The 27423-nt window shown below is 38.8% G+C and overlaps 1 protein-coding gene across 1 annotated transcript in view; it reads right to left on the minus strand.

Annotated features, from left to right (window-relative positions):
* Positions 1-13451: 13451 nt before the first annotated feature.
* The window catches only part of LOC146000427 (protein SHQ1 homolog), a 61618-nt gene continuing 47646 nt past the window's right edge, over positions 13452-27423 (minus strand). The window contains exon 9 of the mRNA XM_083138042.1: positions 13452-15407. Coding sequence (XP_082994168.1) covers positions 15102-15407 — 306 coding nt within the window. The 3' untranslated portion in view covers positions 13452-15101. The remainder of the gene's footprint in view (positions 15408-27423) is intronic.

The raw sequence follows: 27423 nt of genomic DNA on the forward strand, positions 1-27423 counted from the left end.
TTAGGAAAATATTTGGACCTAAAAGGGATGAGGAGACAGGTGAGTGGAGAAGGTTACATAATTTGGAACTACATAATTTGTATTCATGTCCAGATATTATTAGAATAATTAAATCAAAAACACTTAGGTGGGCAGGCCATGTGGCACGAATGGGAGAGGAAAGAGGAGTTCACAGGATTCTTGTTGGGAAACCTGATGGTAAGAGACCTCTAGGAAGGCCAAGACGAAAATGGAGGGACAACGTTGAGATGGACCTAAAGGAAATCAGTAGAGATGGAAAAGAGTATATAGATCTTGCTCAAAATAGGCACAGATGGAAGGCCTGTGTTGTTTCAGCCATGAACCTTCGGGTTTAAGAAGGCTAGAGAGAGAGTCAAAAGTCCCTGACCACCACTTATAAAATGAAAGGGAGTGTAGATTGCAGCAATTGGTCATGGTAGTAATATGTTAGGCCTAGGGGGAAACTTTTTGGTGCATGTCTTGACAACGTCCGTCATCTTGGATCCAACTTCATTTCTTTAAATGGGAAGGGGTGCATGTGGATTATGGTTTTGGGCTAGAATTTCACCAGGAATTCAGTGGTGAAGTCAGATTTATGAAAACTTTAATGATAAGGAAGTTATGGGCATATGAAAGTTACGCAATGAAAGTTACACAATGTATTCAATATGCTGTCCTTCTTGTGCTATGCACATGTTGAGACGGTTCTCATATGCTGTGTGGAAAAAATCAGTGGGTCAAATCTGGTGATCGGGAAGGCCATTCCACTGGCTCACGTCGACCGATCCATCGACCAGGGAACTGGAGGTCCAGATAGTGACGAACCTGTTGCCCATAATGAGGTGGTGCCCATCCTCCTTCAAAACTGACGGTAAAATGTGTTCTTGTAACAACTGCAAGTAGCCCTCTGCATTTAAATTGTCATGAATGAAGAATGGGCCAACGATACGTGTCCTCCAGATCCCGGCCCACACCATAACCTTCCCAGCACCAACCATATTGATTGGATATCTTCACAATGGGTTTTCGGAGGACCAATACCGCATGTTCTGTTTATTCACTTTTCCATTCACATAAAAATTTGCTTCATCAGAATGCAGAATATGCAGTGCAAAGTGTGGGTCCTGGCGAATTTGCGCCACAGCCCATTTATAAAACTGTATTCTCCTATCCGGGTCGTCCTCTGAGACATGGTGCTGCAGCTGCAGCTTATACGGGTGCCACTTAACCATCTTTAACACCCTGCAAATGGAACTCAGGCAGGTACACCACATTGCACAGACATTCGACGTGTGCTGCGCTGCAGAGACTTGGCAAACGATGCTAGCACTGCCATAGCTGTTCCTTCGTCAGTGGCAGTTCTGGGTCTACCAGATCGTGATCTGTCCTGGACTGTACCACTCTCTTTAAACCTGGTCAGCAATTGGGACACTGTAACATGAGACACTGGGTTCCGTTCGTTGAAATCACAAGCTACAGCACAGGCATTTTATAATGAGTGGCCAGGGACTTTTGACTCAACCTGTACATTATCAAAATACACTCATGTATTCATTCAGAGGTTTGCTCTTGTATATGGAAACACTTCAGGAAAACAAAAGTGAAAGGTGTGATCTTGGACAAGAAAGTAAAACATGACTAACCCTATCTTTGAATCAAGTTTGTTAGTTTTTGAAGTGCTTGGTTAGTTTTTGGAAAGCAGGAACGGCTGGCTCATGGTGAATCCAACTGGAGGGGCGATATTCTGTCGACAAGTTTAGATAACAGATTTTTTTCTTTAACAGCCCATGTGAAAAGAAATTGTGATATTTGTTTTTATCTAATAGTACCTAATATTTAACAGTAATACAAAGATCATGAAAGATGGAAGAAGAAGAAATACAGAAGGGAAGTTGCCAGACAACTTTGCTGCTTTTTCAGGAATTTTTAGTAATGTGCTAATCTAAACATGCACTTTAGATCTACATGATTGTAATCCAAAAGTACTTTGCACTGAACACACAGAAAATATAAACAATGCATGTGTGTGATAACTCTGCAAGTAACAAGAATCTGTAGCTGACCTCCATGGTGGAGTGGTTATCACAGTGTACTACGACACCAGGGGTCCTGGGTTCGAATTTCAGCCTGGGAATGAGAGTTCTTTCTGAGTGGCCAATTTCATCATATCATCATTCATCCTTATCATTCTGATAACTCAAAAATAACAAAAATCAAACAAGAGTCTGTATTTTTTTTTCAGTTACTACTAATTTATTTTCTCATTGGAACCTATGATATTTATTATTCTACGCTTATGTCATAAGTGAATAAGATTATGGAATACAGAATGATTTTTTCCAACAGTTGGTATTTTTTTTTCTTATGTTAACGTACTTGCTTCTTCCAATTCTTCATTGTTTACAATTCTCCAGGCAGATAGTCCATATGGATAGGGGTTTGGGTTTAAGACAACAAAACGATCGTCCTCCCATGCATGTTATTCTCCCCATCTGCCTCGCCTAACCTCACCAGAGAGAATGCTGGCAGGCACAAGTTATATGCTCGTAAAGTGCATGCGCATCGGAGGACAGCAGCCCTTCAGCTATTTATAAATATGCAATTACCAACTTAATTATTAACATTTGTAATAAAGAAAACGGATAAATAAAATAATTCCAACAAAATTACAAGTTACTACTGCAGACTATGGGCTAAATTATGTGACAATAATTCAGGCTTGCAAGCTCTGGCATGGAGATTTTTTAACACATTGGGGTCTCACGACGGGCATAGCCCGCAGTGCATGTAAAGTCAATGTGGACGAACGACGGGCATAGCCCGTCGTGCGGTATGCAATCGCTTTGCCAATTGAACGACGGGCTATGCTCGCACTTCGTCTCATGCGCGTGTTCATTCAAGCCCCTCTGTTGAAATTCCGACCACTAGGTGACTCATGTGCTATTTTTATCTCGCACCTGTGACTGTTTGTTGTCGTGTTGATGTACTGTGCATTGTTTAGAATGGCGTCGTTACATCCAGACTGCATAGAGGATTCCGCCTCAGAGTTTGAAGTTAGCGACGATTTTGATGATGCAGATGAATTTGAAGATTTGGAAGGTAGGTTATATTCGTAATAATTATTGTCGACAATATAAACAGTGTTGCAAACTCTAGTATTTTATGAATGAAGTGAGAAGATGTCATTTTTTTGGGTCTATTCATCTTGCCTCTTGCTTGATTCTCCTACATGCACTGATGTATTTTTAGTTTTTCCATTTATTATTTTGTATAGTGTATGTAAAATGAAAATGTATTTTATTTATTTAGTATATTTATTTATTTCTTTAATTTTTACAGATGACGCAGAACCAACTGATACATCGTCTGGTCCTGTCCTGCAGCCACTTTTTCATACAAAAGATAATTACTTGTAATTTGTAATTAGTTTTTGTTATGTGCACATAAGAAGTATTCTTATGCAAGATTCTAAAGGTTTATTGATAGTTTATGTAGTTAATTATTGAAATTTCCATATTACGAACTTAAAATATCTCTATATTAACATTTGTTACAATGTTGTACTTTTTTCTTCTTCACAAAACATTGCTGAAAAAATATTAAAAAACGTCTGAAAATGAAAATAAAATTTAACAAATTTTTGTTCATTGAAAAGAGGAAGTTTTGTAGATTTAAGAAATATGTGGTTTAATAAAAACAAATTACACATATTTTTTCTATGATTTTTTGAAAAACAACCAAAAACCGCAGACCAGAGGTAACAATGCTGTATTATGAGGCCAGACCCGAATGTGTTAAAGGGACTCCACAAAATAAACATTGTATATTTGTTATTTTGTATTTTCCTCATTTTTGTGAAACCTTTCTGCTTCATTAGGATAACTGCACTGGATGAAGATGAGTAATTGGTGAAAATGTCTCACCAAGTACACTCACAAATGAATAGCCATGCCCGGGCCAGGATTTGAACTTTCAACCTTTGGTGGCACAATTGTTATCTGATCATCCATCCATTGCACTCAGGAAATATAATTCTTGATGGTGCGCATTGCTTGTAACTTGATTAAGAGTCAAGTACATTGCAAGTACAGGGTGATTTTTCCACTGCAGGTCTCTAAAAAATGTGAATATATCTGTTCGTTGAAAATGTACAAATATGAAATATGTGGTAAAAAGAACCTTATACATTGATAAAGGAAGGAAATAAAGTCAGTTGATGGTGAGTAGCCATGTGCAGCCATAAAAGTGAGTAGCAATGTAGCACCGTGACAATGACCTGCCACATTATTGCCACTTCCGCTCTTCCTTTCAACTGTAGTTAGCACTCGCTCGCTATGGTATAGTTGGCTTCTCTGGAGTACATGGAGGAGTGCACAGTTACTGGCACACAGGTTTGTTTCTTTTCAAACTTTGCTTGGTGTATAGAGGTTAATGCAGAGGAATGGGTTACACAGTAGAAGAGTATATGTTGATTGCAAATATGCAGCATCGAGTGCAACTCTGGCTGGACAGCGGTGGTGCAGTTTCAATGCCTTCTGTATTGTGGATATGATTATCATGAATTAAGCATAGCCTTTGAGATGAAAGAATCACCCTGTATAACAAGCAGATAATATGTTTTTAACCAGCCAGCCATGGTGTGCGGAATGGTGAAGCGAGAGCTGACACCTCAGCATTTTGGACCTGAAACATTTTTTCTTCTTCCTGCTGTTCCTGAAGCACTTACATTTTCCACAATGTTTGGCTGACAATCTCGAATATCTTACCAAACGGAAGACTATGATGTAAATCATCTGTGAGAAATTTAGAAATCCGTAGAATAAAATGAAAAGTAAATGCACTGAAAAGTCACAATTTTTTATTTCGCATGAGTATCAGGGGTGTCATGGAAAAATCATATCTGATACTACATTCTGCCAATAAATATATATATATTTTACAACAAATACACTACTACTATATTAGTCCAATAGCCACATGATAACTCCTAAGACAGTCAGCATGTAAATAAAAATGACACATCAGTGCAGAGTTGCGTGAAGAGGGGCACCATGTGTGGAAAGGACCCAACACGAAAAAAGTGGCAGGAAATTCTTGCATCTGTGGTTTCAGGAATAGTGTCTCACAATGAGGCGATGCTGAAAAGTACTGAAGAGGGTGAGTTCTAGCATGCCCGGACAATGATTGATTTCACTTTATTTCAGCATCAGGTGCAATTCATCATGTACCACCTTCGGAGGGCAAATGGAAATGTATGAGTTTTGCTCGCAGAACTTTGTTTAGAGGTCTAAACCTCTATGTAAATGGACCTGTTGATTTCGGACGGTAAGTTCAAAATTTTGGTATTGTCCCAATTTCATCAGTCTAGAAAGCTTGATAATAGCAGCTTTGAGGCTTGACCCGCTCCAACATACAAGGTAACCAAAAAACTTCTTGCCGTTCTAGAGCAGTGATAAACAAATAGCAATACAGTGGATGGTACATACCTTTAGGTTTCAAAGTAATCTCCATCAGCATCCAACACCTTTTGCCAATGTTCCTGCAGCTGCACAATACCCTGGTGATAAAACTCGGCAGCCTTGGATGCAAAGAAGTCCGTGAGTGCGTTCCGCAGGTCTCCCTCCTTTGATAAGCATCTCCCACGGAGGTGGTAATCTGTTGGTGCAAGTTCCAGTGAATATGGTGGATGGCACAGTGTCTCCCAGGCAAGTTGCTGAAGGGTCTCCCGGGTCCTCTTTGCCACATGTGGCTTGGCATTGTCGTGCAGGAACAGCACACCCTTGCGATTCACCAATGCTGGCTCCTTCTGCCGCAATGCAGTGCACCCTTTGCAACTGCTGAGAGTAGAGGTCAGCAGTGATGGTCTGACCAGGTGGAAGGAGCTCGTATTGCACCACTTGCCGACATTTCCCCCATACAGAGAGCATAACCTTTCGTGGGTGCAGAGGTGGTCTTGAGGTGTGAGGAACAGGGTCACGTGGCGACAACCAATGTCTGGTACGCTTGGGAGTGTCATAGAGGACCCACTTTTCGTCACCAGTGAGCAAGCGATCAAATATGGTTGTGTTCAGGTGCCGAGTGAGCAAGGACAAACAGGCTGTCACTCATTGTTCCTTGTTGGCTGCCGACAATGTGTGGGGTACCCACTTGCTTAACTTGTATGACTTCCCTATCCCATGCAGGTGCAGTCTGACTGTTTCAGCAGAAACATGGAACCTTTCTGCAAGTTCATCACACGTTAGACCACTGTCCTCCTCGATGGCTGCTTTCAGGTCCTTGTCAACCAACACATGTGGTCATCAACTGCGAGGTTTATCCGAAAGGCTCACATCTCCCGACCGGAATTTCTGGAACCAATGCCTGGCAGTGTGTTTGTTCAAGGCATTCTCCCCAAATGCGGCAAATTGATGCGGCAGCTGACAGGCCCACTTTAAAGTCATACAACAAACAGATACCTCCATTTCTCTTTGACACTGGACGAGCTATGACTGCTGTGTGTGTACGCAACGTGCCTGTATTACTGACAGTTGATGGTCAGACTAACTCCCCATCGCTTGGCAGGCACGTGCGTCATTTTGTTTCCTCTCTGTGAGCGCATTATTAATGGGACGTCAAAAATGGCAAGAACTTTTTTGGTTACCTTGTATTATTTGTAATTAGCTGAATTATAGTGAAAGAGACAGTCTTAGGGAGTTTAAGACCGAAGTGACAAATTGAAAATGAGCATTCAAAAACAAATGTAACCTTTTGTATCGAAGTGACACATGAAGCTGCACATGTTACTTGTCTTCCCCTCGAAGTGAGCCATTTTCTCAAGCACATGCATCGTGTCACCTCAGTCTGTTTGTCATGCATACACAATTAATGCTTTTCTACACCTTGAATGGGGCTGTTGTAACTTGTCACTTCAGTGTAAATCCCTCTGTCACTTGTCACTGTGGTCTGAAAGCTGCCTTTGTGCTGTGAAATTTTACACAGTGCATTAGATCTTCATTGCCATTCCACAAACATCTTGCTTGCATCTTCAGGCTGAGGGGAAAATATGACACAATAGATATAACCTAGCTAAAGTGTTCATTTTTCTCTCATTTTGTCTCGAGATATTGGCAAAGGTTTGTGAAACCTCACTGTTTTTGTGTGTGTATAAACGTATGTGTATTATTATATTCAGTTAAGAGTTAATATAACCAGGAATTTATGAAGTGATTATTTTTCACCTTAAAGTTTGTACATTACATGTCCATTTTGTGCTCATGTAGGCTAATCAGGAGTGGATCTACTATTTAAATTGGGACACAAACCACTGTACAATGTTCCTCCACTAGAAATCAAATCTAAGACCCATTGATTACAAGGTGGCAGTGTTTTTTCCATTAGTATACCAAGGAGGTCATTTTCCATCTTTCTCTCTAGAAAATATATTCTTATCGGAGGCAATAAAGGATCTACTAGATACGCATTTGACTTTCCAATGCATTTACTACATTAATTATAGACAGTGGTGTGCCCAGAAATTTCATACTGTCTGAAAGTTCACGCTGTTAATTTTTGGAAACCAGCCATTACTGCTGTCCTTTTGGAAGTTCATACTTCAGTGATATCACGTAGACAAATTACTCAAAACAATTAAATGAACAAAAAACACAGGAATAGGGAAATTATATTTTTATTTCTTCTCTGTGTACATCACATAAAATAAAATACAGTGCATTACAAAATATAATAAAAAATTCTCAACATTTATAGCATAAAAATGTTACTTTGTACAGTCATTGGTTCCATACATCACAGAAATAATGTATCATGGAAGCTATACTATTATCTACAGCATTATACAAAAATTACTAGCTGGATTATAAAAAGCTTTAAACACGTATGAAGTTATGCACTATATGTGACTTCTTTTACCTGTCTTATAATTACAACAAAGCATCATACGTTTGGGGCAACATTCATTAATACAGAAACATACTTGTGAGATTTCATTGAAATACATGGTTTTGTAAACATATAAATGTAAACATCTGCCACACTGAGTGAATACTTTGAACAAAATTTCCTATTTGATTCTGTCAATGGCAGAAACAATTGTAACAAAACATTAAGGTGTATAATCGGTTAAGGATTGCACCAACAAAGTTGTTTTAGAAAACTCCCTCTCCTTTTGAAAAAGGATATTACAAATTTGGAAAAATTACATCTGTTTAGAATTCTTTCTAGAGCATTCACGTGAATATTCATGAGATTTGATTTTGTACTTATCTAGATATCTGATAGAAAATTGGCTTACAATGTCATAAAACTAATGTAAATAACTCGATAAAAGTGAAAAGAAACCACAGAAACATTCACCTGAATCTAAAGTAACACAATACTGAACTGCATAATCTACATCCATCTCCAGATATTATCAGAATAGTTAGATCAAGAAGACTTTGGTTCTGTCCATGGGAGAGAATAGAAAAGTTTACAGGATCCTTGATGGGAAACCTGATGGTCAGGGACTTGTAGAAGCACCAATGGGAATGGGTGAAAGTAGGTTTGCTAACTTTCATCTGGACTCAGCTCAGACTCAGATCGGCCATGAAGAAGATTCTGGGGTGGAGAATGCTACACTTTTAGATAAGTTTGTTAATGAAGAACATTTTCAGCCTACGTACCGGAATTTTAAATATTTATTATTCATTTATTCAAATCAATGTGTTGCCTGTATCTAGAAACTAAACACATCAATATTTGCGTGTGTTTGGTATCTGCTAAGTTCCACGTATGTAATGGATAGTAAGGAACATATTCAGTTTAGTCTTCATAGTAGGAAAAATTCCAAAATCTGCAATTTAACATTAGGAGACCCTTACCTGCTACTATCAAATAACTAAGCCACTACTACAAAAGATGCATTCAATGCAACATGAAGGAACACCAAAAAAGCTTCAATTTGTCAAGTGATGATTCAATTTGTCAAGTGATATATTAAAAGTTAACGTTTTTTAAAAATACATATATTACATCACAGAGAAGCAATTTGTATGTTAACCTTAGGTACATGGAATGCATAACACTTCAATGGTTTATGAGAAGTGGACCAGATTCAGTGTTGTTTACTTGAAATGATAGGGATTTTTCTTCAAGAATCATTAGTGAACATGTCATTGTTAAATTATGAATTGATGCACTGAACAATTTTGCATTTGTAGTTGGCTTATTTTGTGCATATTTCAGCCTATTTATGCTAATTGTAATAATAAATAAATTATTATTACGGGACAAAGGAATATCCAAGTCCACTCAGGACTTAAAAAAGAAACTTGCCCTGGCAATATTGAGAGTCACTCACTCAATGGTCTCAACCACTTAAGTGGTCATTAGCAGTTTCATATAGCTAGTTAAGTTTGAAGTTCACAGGATATTTTCACATCTTTTTACCTGATGTTGAAGGCAAGAATAAGTAACAGAAAAAAGCACTTGGAAGTTTAATGACTTGCCAGTTCCAAATCTTTCCCTTCTCATTAAGATTAATAAAAGAAAATTCTGAATGAGGAAGAAAGAGTATGCCATGAGATGAAGTATATGGAGAATAAGAAATAAATTAATTGACAATAAGAATCTACATTAGTGTTAAGGAGGATGGAAGCTAGCTCTGATTTTTTGACAAAGATATTGAAAGTGCTATTCTTTCCATGGGCACTTCATATTGCTATTTTAAAGTCTTAAAAGTGTTCAGTACAAGATAAATCACAGTCTGCCTGCAACAGAATATACATAAAAGCAAAATACCACACTATGGTATCACAGAAAATATTGGAAGACTTCACAAGGTATTTACAAAGCCTAGGAAAGAGTCTTGAGATATGTACAAATATATATATACATTTGATATTCATCATTGAATAATATGAACAACTTAAGTGAACATAGTCACCTTGGAACTCAAGCAGGGCAGACCAATAGGTGATATTCTCATCTGATTGGCTGTTCCATCCACCTGCTGTGACATGTGGAAAACACACCCCTGCAAGAGCCAACCATGGTATCTAACTTCTCCATAAATTAATGGTTCCACAGCTTAAGCAGGTGCAGACAGAGCTGCAAGGGAGGTGTCACACTAGAAATTTCAGCGATGGCACTGACATAATTTTGCATGAAATTATTATCAGAACCTTGTCGAGGCTCTTACTTAAACATTATTCAAACAATTAATGTTTGAACTTACATTGATAAGCAAAGAAAAAAACTTTGAATCTCTACGTAGCTCACACAGCTGGGCAGACATAACTATTCTATGAAGTGCTATTGTTAACCACTTGTACTGGTATTTGATAAATGACTAAATATACACCATTTTTTAAAAGCACAATGAATAAGCTCATTTCATTTGAGTTGTGTTTAATCACTCTGTATCAGAGTTCCCACTTAATTCTGCCAGAACATATTTTGTGACATTTTTACACAAAACGAATTCTGTGAACTAATTAATCTCATTAATTACCGTCAAAAGGAGCAGAAACTAGAAATGGGGACAGATTACCAGTTAATATAGGCATCCTGTGTGGTAAAACTGCTGATACATAATTTTATCACTTCAATATTTCTATAAAATGGCTTGTAATTGAGTACAATTCTGTCAACTTGTTTTTGTAAGTGATGGACAAATATGAAAATTTAACCATACCGATAAAGTACTGATAAATAATTTGTCAACCGATATGACCTGAAAGAACATAAATAGTTCATTAAGTTGTTTACTTAATGTACAAAGGCTGTCGCAGAGAAGGTGAGACAGATTTTTTCCTGGCTTGGCAACACTGCCTATGGTTTCGGCACTAGTCGCGTCATGTAGGATGACTCATTCTGTTTCCGTAGCAAGTTGTCACATCTTGCAAAACCACGTTAGTGAGCAGCTGTGTTGATTTACATGGAACGTGTTTCATTTACCTCTCCAGGTTTTTGTGTATAACATTGCTTTTCGCGATGAGTATTCAAGATGAACAGTGACATGCCATAAAATTTTGTTGGGGTTTAGGGAAAAGTGCTGCAGAAACATATGCAATGTTTCAACAGGCATATGCCGATCAAGACAGACTGAGTAGAGCCACAGTGTACCGATGGCACAAGTTGTTCGAAGATGGGCGCGAATCAGGCGCTTTGCTTCCGCATCCTGGACAAAGACTGTCCGTGATTAATGAGACGCACGCCCCGCATACCGCACGGGGTTTTCAGGATTACGCGGCGAAGAGAAAAATAGAGATTTTCCTGCATCCAGCATACAGCCCAGACCTTGCACCCTGCGACTTTTGGCTAATTCCACTTTTAAAGGCCGCTTTAAGTGGTCATCATTTCATGACGAACAAAGAAGTGATCACCGCAGCGCAAGTTTTCTTCAGTTCGCTACCTGACGACGAATTTTCAAAGACATTCACAAAGTGGCAGGAGCGTATGGACGCTTGCTTAGCTGTCAATGGTGCCTATTTTGAAAAAGATGTACGTCTACTCGATATAGCTGATTCTGAATAAAAATTTGGTGTTTGTAATTTTTTGGTTTCATTTTAATGATTCTTGGAGGGGTCCATGTACATGCTTGTCTTTTAACTGCTATGCAGTCACGACTTTTTGACCTATTGTGCTCATTTTGGTCTCAATCGGCAGCTAATGAACCAAATTTTCACCCTAGTACATTTGCTAGCCAATGGAGGTCCCTGTTTTCCTATACAGGAATTAGTCTCACCTTCTCTGCGACAGCCTTTGTATGTAGTTAGGTGATGCAAAGAAAAAGTATGTTTAGACATTTGCTTTACAAAATCAGGGTATATTTTATATTCATTCTAAACCGTAATGAAAATGGCAGAATTACTCACCAAATTACAGGCTACTTATAAATATGTCAGATCAATCTAATTATTGATAATTTTACCAATCCAACAATATGCCTCTATCAGCCAATACCGTTAAAAGTACCGATTAACTATCACATCCCTGTTTGGTTGTTTTTTTTAAATAAATTTTCTAATTGTACACTATCCGTATTGGTTAAAATTCCATATTGATCCATCAATAACGAAGTGTGTGTGTGGCTTCACTCTGGGTTAACTGTGTCATGAATGCCAGGAAATACTGGGTCAAATTTAATTGCCGATACTAGCTGGTACTTTTCTATACTATGCCTATCTCGCACAATTCCCAAATGCTACACAACACTTTCATGGAGACCAATTATCCTGGAAATTACAAAGAAATTTAAAATTTTCAATCTATTTTGCACCAGAATTCGTATCAGCATTTGTTCAAAGTGGCAGCCCTCAACAAAAACAAACAAGAGCAGACAAACCAATGTACAAAATTTCTTGCTCTGGCTCGCATGCAAGACACTATAAACTTTATTCTGCAAACAATGCAAGTACATCAGCAACAGCATTCAAGTGACATTGCACTCAATGGCACAAACAGCACAGAGAAGAGCCAAACACCATATATGGTAAAATAATAAACGTTTCCACTCTACGTCTAGCAAAATACAGTTATAACTGTTCATAATTTTGTACTGTATTGTCTTCAGAATAAAAAAAAAAATAATCACCTGATTATTCCGTCATCCCTGTAACTTGCAATTTTCTGCATCAAAAATTTTTTGACCATCTAAGAAATCATTGACTGAGTATTAGATCACTAGTACTAGATTACTTATAATTAGCCATTAGTTCAGTGCAGAAATACATATGTACACTCTTTAGTTGAGTGAACCACTGCCTGAACATTTTTTTTAGTTATAACAAATTTAGACAATTTTCTTATCAAAGAGATTAAAAGAATACCTTTAACAATATTCATGATTGGGAAAAGAGAGACGCGGTAGTATATAAATACGGAGAAACTAGTACTCACTTTTATCCGCGAAGCTGTTTTTTCTTCTTTTTCGATTAATTTCAGTGGCCACTGCCACCATCCTCGTTGGAACTTGCTGCGCTGTTGCTTGGCGTGCGTCTTTTGTTCGTAGTTCTCTGGTTGCCGTTAGGTGCGCTGTGCGTCTTGGTACGTCGTCTGCTATTTCCGGGCGATAACTGCTGCAGTAGTGGAATCCAAGTATGGTGCGCTTGCCCGCTATCGATGTTTAGTTCGTGCGGGAAGTGCATTATGGCATGCGTTTCCTTGATTTTGGTGTCTATGAGCGTGTGGGCAGTGTGTTTGACTCGAACCTTTTGAATTTTATGGCTATTGTATTTGATATGTCTAGCAAGACCGGCACCTAGCAGATGCGAAAAAAGCCCAACCCACTACCGGTCTTGCTAGACATATCAAATACAATAGCCATAAAATTCAAAAGGTTCGAGTCAAACACACTGCCCACACGCTCATAGACACCAAAATCAAGGAAACGCATGCCATAATGCACTTCCCGCACGAACTAAACATCGATAGCGGGCAAGCGCACCATACTTGGATTCCACTACTGCAGCAGTTATCGCCCGGAAATAGCAGACGACGTACCAAGACGCACAGCGCACCTAACGGCAACCAGAGAACTACGAACAAAAGACGCACGCCAAGCAACAGCGCAGCAAGTTCCAACGAGGATGGTGGCAGTGGCCACTGAAATTAATCGAAAAAGAAGAAAAAACAGCTTCGCGGATAAAAGTGAGTACTAGTTTCTCCGTATTTAACAATATTGTGTTTAACTTCATGTTAAAATAGTCTTCACAAAAACGTAAAAAACGATAACTCTCAAGTTAAAAAGATCATTCTACGAGGGTTGTTCAACAAACACTGAGACTGATTTTTTTTCTTTTAAGTTCCATTGTATTTTATAACTACCATGTAACGACCCCAAATTATGTCGTAGCAAAAGATTTTATTATTTCATTGCTTAATTTATGTACATGTTCGTTTGACCTAATGTTATTCGTTCATTATATAACACGGGCCTGTGTGGTCAAAGATTTCTAGCGTCATCACACAATTAGGTATGATAATTTTCTGTGCAAGGTTTGCAACTCCACAAAAATAAGCGGGTTGGTAACAATGGAAAAAAAATAAAGATTTTTTTTTCTTTCTGTTTTGGTTATCAAAAAATATGGAAGATGACATTAATGTAAGTTGAAGTTTGTGTTTATCCAAGACTTATTGGTAAGTAATCTTGTGATTATCTACTATTTTCTAATCTGCTGCAAATAGAAGTTGGAATTTAAATGAAGGATTCGACTTTGAAAGGCATGTGCATTGTAATATTCTTAGTGGAAGCGTCCTTAAACGTGTTGAGTCACGAGTGCTAACTAGTTTCTAGTTAGGTCAATTGCGGTTAATAAAGTGTGAAATATAGTAACTGAGACTATTAATTAAAACCAGCAAGCCCTGGGTGTAGAAGAGTTCTCATACTCCTAGCTGGGGACGTAGCAACCATATTTGAAAAGAGTGGGGTTTCGTACAAAATACCTGTAACTGGCAGCAGCATGTGTATCTTCAGTTGGTAGCACTGTTCCTTTATTTGATAGTTGTTTGGGTTTTGCCTCACAAAAATGGAGGTGATGCAAGACGAGCAGTATGCAGAAATAAAATTCTGTTTCCTTTTGAAGCACACATCGTGAAAATTTGCAAAAAGCTTAAGCAAGCCTATGGTGAATGTGCACTACTTTGTTCTACTGCCTTTAGATGGTTCATGACCCAGAGGGCAAACAAGCCAGAACTCTATGGAAATCACCATCTCTAACTCCAAGTTGTTCCATCTGCTGGGAAGGTAATGGTGATTACTTTCATTGACTGTAAAGGATCTACCAACATGAAGTTCCATCACATACTACAATTACAGGAGAGTATTTTACGCCATGTGTTTGAGGACTGGCAGAATTGTTGCCATAAGTGCATTGAAATGGGTGGGGACCACTTTGAAAAAGATCAGAAACACATTAATAAATAGTTGGAGAAAAAAAAAAATCAGTCTTTGTTGAACAGCCCTCGTAATTTCTGATGATTCTTCCAAGTTTTTGGAAATGTCCATATTTCACCGGCATACAAGTTGGTTTCCTCTGTTCTTCCAGGTCTTGTAAGTGGGAACCCTGAGCAGATAGTTGTATCTTCTAACATGGCACATTAGCAGAATTAGCATTTTTGTTTCAACTACGGTCACTTTGCCCTTCCTCTTCCGATGAATCAGTTAAGTCATCCGAGTCCAAAGATGTTTCTGGATCAGTATCATCATCACTGTCACTTGTGGAATCGCTGGAATCACTATTGTGTTTCTCATTTTCCTTGCACTTTGCCTCGGAAACAGAGAGTTGCGACATCTGACTTGTGACACATGACAGTTCGTCATTTCCTTCTGTCTGGTCATTTGATTCCTCTTCCTCTCTCTGAACGTCCAATGCAGCAGATTCCAGATCCTCCAAATCAAACCCCATGTCCCTCTTCCTTGGCTGCAGCTGAAAGAGAATAGTGTGTTTTATGAAGTTGCATCCATTTTTTGATTTGGAAATCATGCTGAATGTAATGTTAATGTAATGCTGAATAATAACAATCCATGTGCAACAGCCCTTGAGGGCCAGGGCCTGCCTACGGACTGCCGGCTTCACTCCCACCTACCTCAGCAGAGGTGTGAGATCATCCAAACAGTTACAGGGTGATGTGTGGTCAGCATGACGAACCCCCAGTCGTCGTCGTAGGTTTCCGTGACTGGGTTATGCTACTCTTCGTAGCTCACCAATTTCCTCACGATGATGGACGGCCACCGGTCCCATACACAGGCCGAAATCTCAAAAGAAAAGTTGTTACGCTTACCCCAGGAGACTTGAACATGTGCGCATCCAGAAGCCGGAGCCGGATGCATGTTGTGTATATATTACGGATGGGACCGATTAATCAGAACTCTATTGTTATTGGCCAATATAACCATATCGGCAAATCGGTAAAATCGTTAATAATTTTACCGATCCAATAAATCTAAAAATATCTTATAATTCATGGCAAAATTTTGCCATTTTGTTATGATTTTTATTGGTATAAACATCATAATCTACATGCTCTAATTTTAAAAAAAAAGTAAATTTCTAAATTTGCATTGGAGTTAAACTGGAAGCACACATTTATTAAGGAGGTTAATGAACCATTCAGGTTCTTCAAGGGCCATTTATATAAGATAGATAGAATATTGGTTCAGCCAAAATATCATATCGGTCCATCCCTAGTATATATGGATGGGAAAGAAACTGGACCTGTGTAGACTGAATTGTTCACACTAACAGAACTTGCAGAAGATGCACATTTCTTTGTAGTCCACAACTGGGTTCAAAATCAGCAATCACATGTTTACTTATAATGGAAAATCTGCCTCTTATCTACAGTTATCTATAATATTTTTATTACAAAAACCTGGAATATTTTATATTTTCTGTTAATTTGGAAGGGGCTAAATTCATTCACACAATTTCACTTGCTTAGTCATGGTCATTGATGCTTCAAAAATTCACCCTTTTTGTTTTAAAGGGACAGTTCTAGTGGCTGGTAGTTACATGTGCAAAAGTGTGTGCACACAGGTGAAGCAACAGTGAGAGATAGTTAATTGTACTTTTATCAGTTTTAACGTGAACACTTGAAATCAATATCTGTACAATACTGTTCTGGGGTTGCACCATGTTGGAAGTTTTACCATAGTGCTGGATCTTACAGACACAGCAACACGATTGTTTTTTAAAAAAATCCTTTAATGTTGTTAACTGACCATAACACAAACTTATGAATTGCACATGCCTAAATCCAAGTAGGCTGAATACAATGAAGTATTTCTCTCACTGCTGCGAGCTGACATGCACAGGCAACATTGACATCACTCTCAAAGGGTTATGTTCTCTCGAAGTAGTTCCCAGCGGGAGGAAAATAAAAACAAATGAGAAGCAGAAAGCGAATCACATTCAATCTTAAACATTATCTAAGAACTGTGACAACTTGAGAAAGAAAATATGAATTTTAGAGACATCAGCAACAACGCATTTTTGAAGTTCCAGTATTGTTTTTATTTGGTATTTGTTAGCTATCTCCGATTACAAAATTAGATATTGGAAATACAAAGAGATTGACTTGGAGATTGATTGAAAGAAAATCACTGATACAAATGAAGTCACACATTGTTATGCAATTATCTTGCTCTTCTGGCTTCATCAGGTGTGAAACATCTTAACAGCTTCCCTTGAAAAGTGCAAAAGATGAAGTTGTGGTGCTGTACACCTGGATTCTTCATTTTAATCTGGATGTCATGTTACCATGGTGTGTGGCATTTTTTAAGCTGTAAGACCGGAATGTAGGACATCTTTCAGAGGGCTTATAATCTTTATGGGATTGCAATCAAGTGATCCTAGGTTTGAATCATGAAGCCTCATATTTCAGTGGTTAGAATTCCCACTTTTAACACTTTCATTGGCATGGTACCCATATGCTGGAGAGCAACCCTGTTCTATTACCATGTCATAGTATCTGATCATAAAGACACAAGTTTAGCCTTGGTGTCAAACGTATTGGTGTCCCATAAATGTGGGTTAAGTATACAAAAATGAATACATATATCTCAGCCGTTATAAGGTTTATTAATTATTTTTTTTTATTATTACACAAAGTAAATAGTCAAGTTTTGATGGAGGTCAATGAATTTCAATATGAACACCTTTTGTAACTAGACAGACATCGAAACGATACTCGAGCTCTCTCCAAGCTTTCCATCTCTCTTAGAGTTTAGTCAAACTGAAGAATGGATTTGTATGTGGAAGGATCTACATTCCATTCTCTTCATGCATGCCATCACTGACTTCAACTCTGCTAAGCAGAGCATGCACAGAACCTCCCACCATGGCATCCACATCTTTCCTGAGGCAATAGCTGTTCAAATGCCATTTTTCTGCTATTTTCATGCATGCATGACTACTGGTGACCTCGAAAGCATGACAAAACAAATCTTGGGAAATATTTTCTGTTGACCATGTATTAGATTGTGAATGTACCAGGGTGAGTCAAAGGTGAGACATCAGACTTATTCGGCAAAGTATAGACCATTCTGTTGTATGGTCTTCTGCCAACGTTCCATGAGAGCCACAATCCCACGACGATACCATTCGGCTGGTTTCGAGGCCAAAAACTCGTGCACCCCTGTTTCCACAGCATCCAATGTGTCAAACTGTCATCCTTGCAGGAAATGCGCAAGAGAGCGAAACAAATTGTAATTGGATGGCATGAGATCAGGGCTGTATGGGGGATGAGGAAACACTTCAATTCCCTCCAAGTTCTGCAGTTTCAGGGTAACAATTTGTGACCAGTGATATGGGGCATTGTCAACCTGCAACTTGGCTCTCTTCCAACGCATCAATGTTGGGTACTTCTGGAGCATAGCATCATGGACCCACTGCAGTTATACGAGTACCATGAAAATGTTCCCATTGACAGCATGACCATCTGGTACGAGCTCCCAGTACACTGGACCATCGATATTCCACCATATGCACAACATCCTTCGGCAACCACTGCTACCACCAGCAGAATATCGTCGAAAGATACACTTTTTGTCAGCTGTGATAATTCGATGCCAAAACCTGTCGTCCTGTGGATTTTTAAGCAAATGTTGACAGATGAAGACTCGTCGTTCAGCCTGTTGTGGTGTCAACTTGTGGGAAACAAGTCGAGGCCGTCGAGAGACAAAACACATTTGGTGCACAGAGCAAACCACGGTGCTTTGGAACAATCCAACCTGTCGTGCCAGTTGCCGTGTACTGACGCTTGCATCGACTGTTGCATGCTGTAACAGGGCATCTGCATACATGGCACCTAGTCTGCCACATCAGGGTTCATCTTCCACACTCATGTCCCCAGACTAGAACTGCTTGAAAAATTTCTGGGCTGTCCTAATGTTCACTGTGGCCTCACCTTCCACCACACAAATTTCCCTCGCAGCACTCACAGCTTTTACCCCTTTTTTCCAATAAGGTCGTAACAAGATATGCATAGTCAATTTGTTGACCTCCATGATGGACTACCATAATTTCACTGTGCCTTGTCGAATGTAAGTACCTAGTGGCATTAACACCATTTGCCCACCGCAAGGTGCTCATTTGGCTTTCCAAACTTTTTCTCTGGCTTCACAGTTTCCCACATGAAAAAACGAACAAACTTTTAACTCAACCTGGTATAGCGAGTGGTTATCTCAATACGTTTCCCTATTCTTGGATACCTCTAGGTGGGACACCCTATACAATTACGCACAAATGATGGGGTAGCCTGGTAGCATAAACACCTGTGATCAATCTGAAAATACTTCTAATTTATAAACACTAAGTTGCTGACCAAATGATTTTTTAGTTTAGTTCTTCATCTGAGGAAGACCCTGATACAGGGTTGAAACATTTAAGTGTTAAGTGTTTTTTATCTTAATAAACTGCCTTGGTCAGCAACTTAGTTTTAAATATGGAAACAAGGCTTAATTATATTCTAATTTATTTATACCAGGGTATCTAAAGCTGAAAAAAATCCAGTACTTTTCCACGCTTTCCAGACAAGATTATTAGAATTATTCGTGTGCAGCCATGAGTGATAAAAAGAGCCCAACCTAGAAAATTTTCAATTACACAAGTACGATGTGACAACATAGAGCAGCAGTGTAGCAAATCTCACATTCAAAAGAGTTACAGCATGACGTATTATGAAGTTGCCCGAAAATAAAATATGTACTTCTTTTTAAATAAATACATATAATATTTTTTATGTGGTTACATTTCACAACATCTACTTTCCTCTAGCTTCATTCTTCAAAAATTTTATTGATGTAAATGAATTGAAGGATGTGATCTTTTTTGAAAATATTAAACGAGAATAGTATGTTTAATCAAAAAAAATATTAAAACAAATTCATGTACTTGTTGAATTTTAAAATAAGGTAAAGGTATTCCCAAAATGTTTATATCGTTAGAACTTAGAAAAATAACACTAAGTTTTCAGATGCATAAAAAACATGTTTGTTCCTCATGAATACACATCCTGCTGACAATGACAATCGTAAGTGAGAGATCTTCACAGTTTGTAATGCAGCCAACCTCAGTGGCACAGTCGTTAGCACACCATGCTGCGATGCAGGATGTCCCCGGTTCGAATCCCGATCTGGACATGAGTGTTATTTGTGAGTGTCCCATCATCAATTTCATTATCTCATCACTCATCCTCATCTTCATGATTAGCCAAAAGTGCAGAAAAACGAACTAAAATAAACCAAATCAAATCAAAGTTTGTAATGCTGCCAGCATTGGGGATAAAATCATGACATTTTCACGCAATTGTGATTTTAGCTTTTGGGATGTTTAGAAAGCAGCTGCTGCTTATATTTCCAAAAAAATAATAAGTTTACAACTTTCAAAATTCATGACAACAAAGTATAATGGGAAAATTATTATACTCTATCATCATATCTTGAAATGTGACGTTACACGTTGGTAAGTATCCAAATCTGAATTGGCCAGAACAGTGTGCTCAATGAAGAAAAATGTAGTAGTCAATAACAACAGCCAGGTTTGAACAAGGAACCTTCAATAGTGAAATTGTGAGTCAACAGCTCAATGTGCTTGGTCACCAAGGTGGCTTACCTGAACTATTTATCACATCAACCATATCTTCTGTACTTGTTTTCTGCCTCTCTCAAAGCAACTCAGTTTTAATGGAGATAAAATTGTTTGTGTGAGACACATGGTTTGTTTTTCTTCTGTGGTTTTGTCAGGTCAGTGTAGATTTTTAGAATGCAATGTAAGAACATTGTACACAATCAAAAATTTTGCTAATGATACTTGGAGGCACATAGAAGTTCAAATACCATTTTAAACTGTAGGTCCAGTTCCGATTAGCATATCTGTGCAGCAACTCCACTGTGTTTCAATCCTGTCCTCTTCTTCTAACATTCTTCACTCTTTTCCAATGAAATCTTGGTTTTTCCCTTTAACGCTTAAAGGACGGGATGTGACACGAGTGGAACAGTAGGTATTTCCCTTAAGGACGGCTTGTGACACCGGTGTCACAAGCAGCTTTTTCTCGTAGTATGTTACTTCTGTAACTTGGACAATGATCTGAAATACATGTCTTGACTTCTGCATGAGTCTAGAGGTATGTAACGTGATGGCAATCATAGCTACAAATTACGCTATTTACGTCATCACGATACACGTTATTCAATTTTTCCCTTTGATAAAAATTCCCACCTCAATATTTCTCTCGAGGTTAATTTTGATTTTGGTTTCCGAATTCTCCCGACAGATGGTGATGCCATCATTTTTAGACTTATCATTCTGTTAAAATTTGCAATTAATTTCTTCACCAACATCGCCCTCCGTAACATACACTCTTTTATTTCCTTTTATATATTCTGTATAAGAAATACACTGATTTTTCATCTTTTAGAACATCGTATAACTTTTTATCTTTGATCTTAACGTGTTTAATTCAGTGAATCGAGTGTATTCATCATGGTGTTTTACGGCGAACTTTCTAAATTTTAAATTGCATAAAACTTATACTGTTTTTGAAGTAATACTATATATATTGTTATAATTATTTGCTACGTACTTTACACAGTAATAACGAAGTAACTAAATCAACGGATGGCTATTTACGTGCTGGATAGAAATGGATTTTGTTATGCACGTGTAAGAATTTTCAAAGCGTATCAGTCGCCATGTCGAAATACGTCTTTATCAACTTGGAACTAAACAAGTGAAAATACGACGAAACCACAAGATCATTATATTACTGGATTTATCGTGAATATTGAAGCCTGCGCTTGTGTTTTTAAAGGTGCGCACAAATGGATTTGACAAGGTACGTAAATGTGTGATATTGCGATAAATAGTGTGTACTTTTTGGTAACAAGTGAAAGAAGGTTACTCTTAAGCAAAATCCCTTTTGCAAGTACAAATGTAACGGTTGATTCCTCGCCATAATTAATCATCACGGTATTTGTCCTCTGCATGCATGGTAGCCCAGTACACTTGTTTGTTATTTTTTTTATTTCTGAGTATGCCAAGGAACGATGTTACAAACAATTAGTAAATATAAAATAAAATATATGAAATAAAAAAAAAATCATTTAGAAGCATGCAGAATTTCAAATTTCCCGCTGAAAACAGGCTTGACATTAGTGCATTAATTTTTCTTTCTCCAAAAGTATTAGCAATAAGAGCGTAATTTTTTCCACATCAATGGCAAACATACCAGGTATTATACAGGTACCTTTTGTAGATTCACATCCTGGCGTAGCCTGCATGGGGGTTAGCTGAATTTCAAATTTTGTGTAAAAAAATAGTTACTTTCCCCTTTTTTTTCTTCTTCTAACTGGTTACGGAATTTTTTCTTTCCATCAGGATTATAGCCCAAAGTATACTGAACAAAACGAGGTTTCATTTGTACCTCTAACGTTCTTAGTCCCGGAAATATAACATTTCTTTTAGAAGCATGCAGAATTTCAAATTTCCCGCTGAAAACACGTTCGGCATTAGTGCAAATACCTGACAATGAGCCTTGGTGTATAAGGGTTAATAATTTACTTCCTGGCTGTTCTATTAGGAACAAATTCTACCATATATGCTGTTCTTCCTTGGAACTGATCAATGGTAGTGGATTCAAGTCAATTTTTTTTTACCTCTAACAACTGTGCTTGGAATAGTATACTCACACCAAGTTCAATATACAATAGCAGCAGTCTTATATAATAAAATACTGCAGAAAAAACAAATATCTTGATTCTTGGCAACATTTTGTTCTAGTTCCACAGAACTCTTTCATGCTAATACTACCAATACATATACAGGGTGGGCCATGGGAAATACTGCAAAAAAATGCAGATAATAAAAAATGTGGGGTACATTCACAAAATATATTGATGGGTATGCCGTACAGACACCAAACACTATATTTAAAGCACAGAAGGAAAAAGAAAACACTCACCATGTGGTAGAAAAGTCAAATTTTTGCACACACAGGATGCAGTCAGGAGAAGAAGAAAAGGTGGAACTGGAAGTTAGAGACCTGCAGAGTTGCCAGGTCTGGATCGAAGTACGGAAAAACACTGTTCTGTCACTAGGCTCGTCAAAACTGTAAGTGGTGGGATTAGGTGGGGGCAGGAGGAAGGTTGGGTGGGGGCAGGAGGAAGGTTGGGTGGGGGTTGGGATGCGGTGGGAAAGTTACTGGGTGGCCTTGTTTAGGCCAGGCGGTGAAGCTGCACTCATGGTTGATATATAGGCCCTCTCCCATCCTTTGCGAACTGAGGTGTTGGCAGATTGGGGTAAGAGATGGATGATCACTACCTGGAAGCAGTCGTTGAAAGGGTTGGTACAGACGGGGACAGTGAAGTCCAGGTTGTGGGTGGAGGTTGGATGACCTCCCACCTCGGCAGGTGGGAGTGAGGCCGGCAGTCAGTAGGTAGGCCTTGGCAATCACGGTCTGTTGCGCCATGGGTTATTAATAGCAGTTAGTGCAGAAGAGTGAATCAATTAGCTGAGAGTACTTATATCTTTGTAGGAATTTTATATTTTGTTTATTGTCATCTGGTAAATGATGACAAATACAAGCTACTCTGCAGTGAAAGTGAGATGTGCTGTTAGGTATTTCGTAGCGTTCCATCATGAACGCGGGGATCTTAAATAGGGATGTAACTTGCCCCTCCCGATTAGTACTATTGATGGTAGAGACAGCCCTGAACGGGACAGGTACAAATATCTAACTTAACATTAATATAGACTCATGATTAGGCTTTATACTGAACTGAGCAATGCGAATGGCAGATAAGGTTGTAGGATAGCTTACCCTGATAGGATTTGAAAACAGACCAATAGCTCCTGCTTCTCCGATGATTCCAAGTAAAAAGCCCTCATGTCGCTCTCATGCGCACCTATTTAAGCCTTTGCTTGGCCTCCCGTCAACTCTAGCCAAAGGCCAGTGTTCTTACCATTTCCTGTAAAAGGCTTATCCTGCACATTTCTGAGCAGGAGCTGGCAAGGTCTGCCAGGGTCAATATTTCTTAAACCGAGCGGATATGCTACGATCTCCCTCTTGCAAAACAATTTCCCAAATTGAAAATGTAATCATTAAAATTTTAAATTGAACCATCTGCCATTCACCAAAATTTAAAAGGTATTTTATTACATGAGGAGAAAAAAAAGGTTACATAACATAAAATAATAATGTCGGAAACCCTTCACCTAAAAATTAAATTGAACAAAATTGAAGCTCAAAGCTTGACTGCAGAAAAAAAGTATTTTGTTTTCATTAGCCACACGCTGGAAGAGTCTTGTGTAATCAACAATGCTGACGTTTGGTCAACATGCGATAGCAAGTGTTGTTCGCAGGTCTGCAGAGTCAGCGGAAAGTTCAACACATTGTATCGTAACTCGAAACATGCGAATGGATTCTGCGTTTCGCATAACAACTCGGAGAGATAAGTAATGGCATCTGAACAAGTGCTAACTAAGCGCCGAACGTAAGCCGTGAGAAACCTTGAGGCCGAATGCTCGTGGTCTTCCGCCTTGTCAGGATGACAGTTCAAGAGGCGAGAGAATAAGACCATGGTAAACACCAATCTCCTCTTGGACTGCTTGGCATTGAAATGGATGCACTGAAGCCAATAAAATAAACAACACACTCAGTATTGGCTACCCACAACCACACGAAGATAAGAAGATAGTTGAAGAATAAATTTTCACTTGTCATTGACGTTCGTAGCACACTATATTTAGGATATCGGGAAACAAGATTCCTCGCTGCACAACATGTGAAGTCGGAAGGAAGGGAAATCCAGACACATGCGAACCCCGGAGTCCTGGGGAACGATACACTGTTCCGGGAGATGCACGGTCCTTGACCGATCACAATTGAACTGGGGGACCGGGTTCGAATCGTGGTGTGGAAAGGTCATGAATACAGTTCAGCACATGAAAACACGTTGGCAGTGGGGTGGGCGAACACAGGGTAGTCCATGGAGAGCCTCTCCAAGTAGCGTTTGCAAGCCCCAAAATATGCGTTGTCCGATGGCGATCGCTGGGGGGTTATGACAGGCCCCCGAAAGTTCAAAGCACATGCCATTCCATATTTCCAGCACACATCTTATGCGGACACTGGAGAGAGAGAAAATGTTGCTGGTTGCATACGAGAACTGAGCTGTACGGTGCCGTTGCACACAGTATGCAAGGTGACCAGGGGTTGCGATGCCTCAGCCACTCCAAGAAGGGGAACACTAAACATGGCCACTGATAGGGTAAAACTGTTCATAGGTGGCCTGGCAGGTTGCATATCCACAGGGGTGGGGTCTCAACACATTGGGGTCTTTGACTGCACCCAGAAAGTTCCAACATGTCGCAAAGATATGCTGCCTAGGAGGACAGAGCAAAAGAGGGAGGAAGTACAGGAAAGATGCTCATGTTTCTTCTTAAGGGGGTTTTGCTCTGTAAGATGAAATTTCTTCTGATGTTTTTGACTATGTTCCGATCCTGGGATGTCACATGGGGTAGGATTTTCATTGCTGCTTCGCTGGTCCCAATTGTTGGTAGATAATAGGAACAGGGGTGGAGAAGACCAAAAGGGGATAGGTCATTCTGATTGCCGTCTTGAAAATGCATAACAGCAGCAGGGGCGTCTTGAGGGAAAAATCCCCGGCAATTTCAGCACTCACACCGGTGACATACACTGCTGGAATCCAAAAGAGGCAGTGGAGCTCTAAAGCTATCAGGAATGAGGCGTTTTTCTTCCGTCCTCATAAAGAGTCGCTGGACTACTTTTGAAATTCTTGGAACTTGTAGAATTTCCGAACAGAGTAGGAAACAGGTAGGACATTGGAAGGACTACATTGCTCTCAGTCAGTGAATATTTAAAATATATTAAATTATGTGTAAAGTAATCGTCATTTTATAGGCAAGTGAAAATCATGAGTAAAGTAAAATAAACTAAACTGCCCAATAAGTGATATAAATTATAAAACAAAATTGGAATGAAGGCAAAATAAAATAAAAGGCAGAAAATGTACTTTGACGCATGAACCCTGGAACACTATGAAAATGAAAATATGACTTCTTGAAAATGAATAAACATATATTGACTAAATTATATAGCCCCTGGCTTCTCCCAAAAATATAGTATAATGTGCAAAATAAAACTAAAGTGATGGCATGGAACTAAATGCCGTTTGTTGGCATATGATCAATATACAATAAAGAAGGGACAATAAAATAAACGAAAATATCTAGGATTAATTATTGATAAATATATAGAAAGTAATATATAGATGGTATAAAATATAACCCGTGGTATCAGAACAGTAACACGACGATATCCATTATCATCATGTCAGAACATGTAAAAATAAGGAACTGACGGAAAAAAAAAATTAACCCAAAATTTGGTAACGTCACTACTGTTAAAGCGGACCAAGCCAAAAAAAGTAAGTTCTGGATCCTTAAGATATAGTAAATAGTAGATGACATGGCTCCAATGAAGTTAGGATCATTATTGACGAAGTATACATAATAAAATGTATGAATAAATCAAGGCAGCAACATAGTGACGCATTTTTAACTCTCACTAGTCAAGGTTGGTTTGCACCTGCATACTCCTTACGTATAGCGTAAATAAACGGTTCAAACGAAGTTCCAAATTAGTAATATGATAACAGTAACGGGAAAATGGGACAAAAATATTTCATGAAATTTTGGTCCGTTCGCGATCTACTGATTCGATTTTTCCATGGCCAGACAAAGGTCAGACCAATCAGGAAGAATTACATTTGAAAAATTCACAGAGGTATTAAAAAGGGGAGACATTGCACGGATAGCTATTTCTGTATCTAAAGCCCTACGAATATGGATAATTTCATCATCAAAAATCAATTGATCAAAATTCTTATAATTACAGTCAACTCTCGATTCTACGACCCCGGGTATAACGACCCTCTCGAGGTAACGACCCTTTTCCCGGGAACCGTGAAAAATTTAGAAAAAGATAGAAAAATTTGAAAAAAAAAAGTTGAAAAATTGAAGGAAATCGGCCGAAAAATGCGTTGTTTTTTTCCCCACTTATTTCCTTCACGAGCGCTCTACCGCTCACAATTGGGTCTGAACTAAAAATAAACACCACCACACCATGCTTGAGTGATATCCAATAGCACTTGACCTCTGCCCTCCCCTCCCTCAAGCGCACCAATGTTACCCCGCACCCGACGGCCGCTACCAAACGCGCCAGGCTTGTTTTGCCACGCTTTCTCTTGGATACGCGAGAAGAGAAGATCGAATGTGCTTGGATGTTATTTTAAATCGACCTTTTGTTTCCTTGTCCTAAGAGCTGCTGAAAACTCGCGGGGGAGGGTGGGAGCAGCCCGAAATGACTGCTGGACTTGCAGTCTTTGCCAATGTGTATGGCAGGTCAAGCTCTTTCATCGATAAA

Source organism: Lepisma saccharinum, chromosome 16 (genome assembly GCF_977018435.1).
Source record: "Lepisma saccharinum chromosome 16, izLepSacc3.1, whole genome shotgun sequence".
NCBI classification, from domain to species: domain Eukaryota; kingdom Metazoa; phylum Arthropoda; class Insecta; order Zygentoma; family Lepismatidae; genus Lepisma; species Lepisma saccharinum.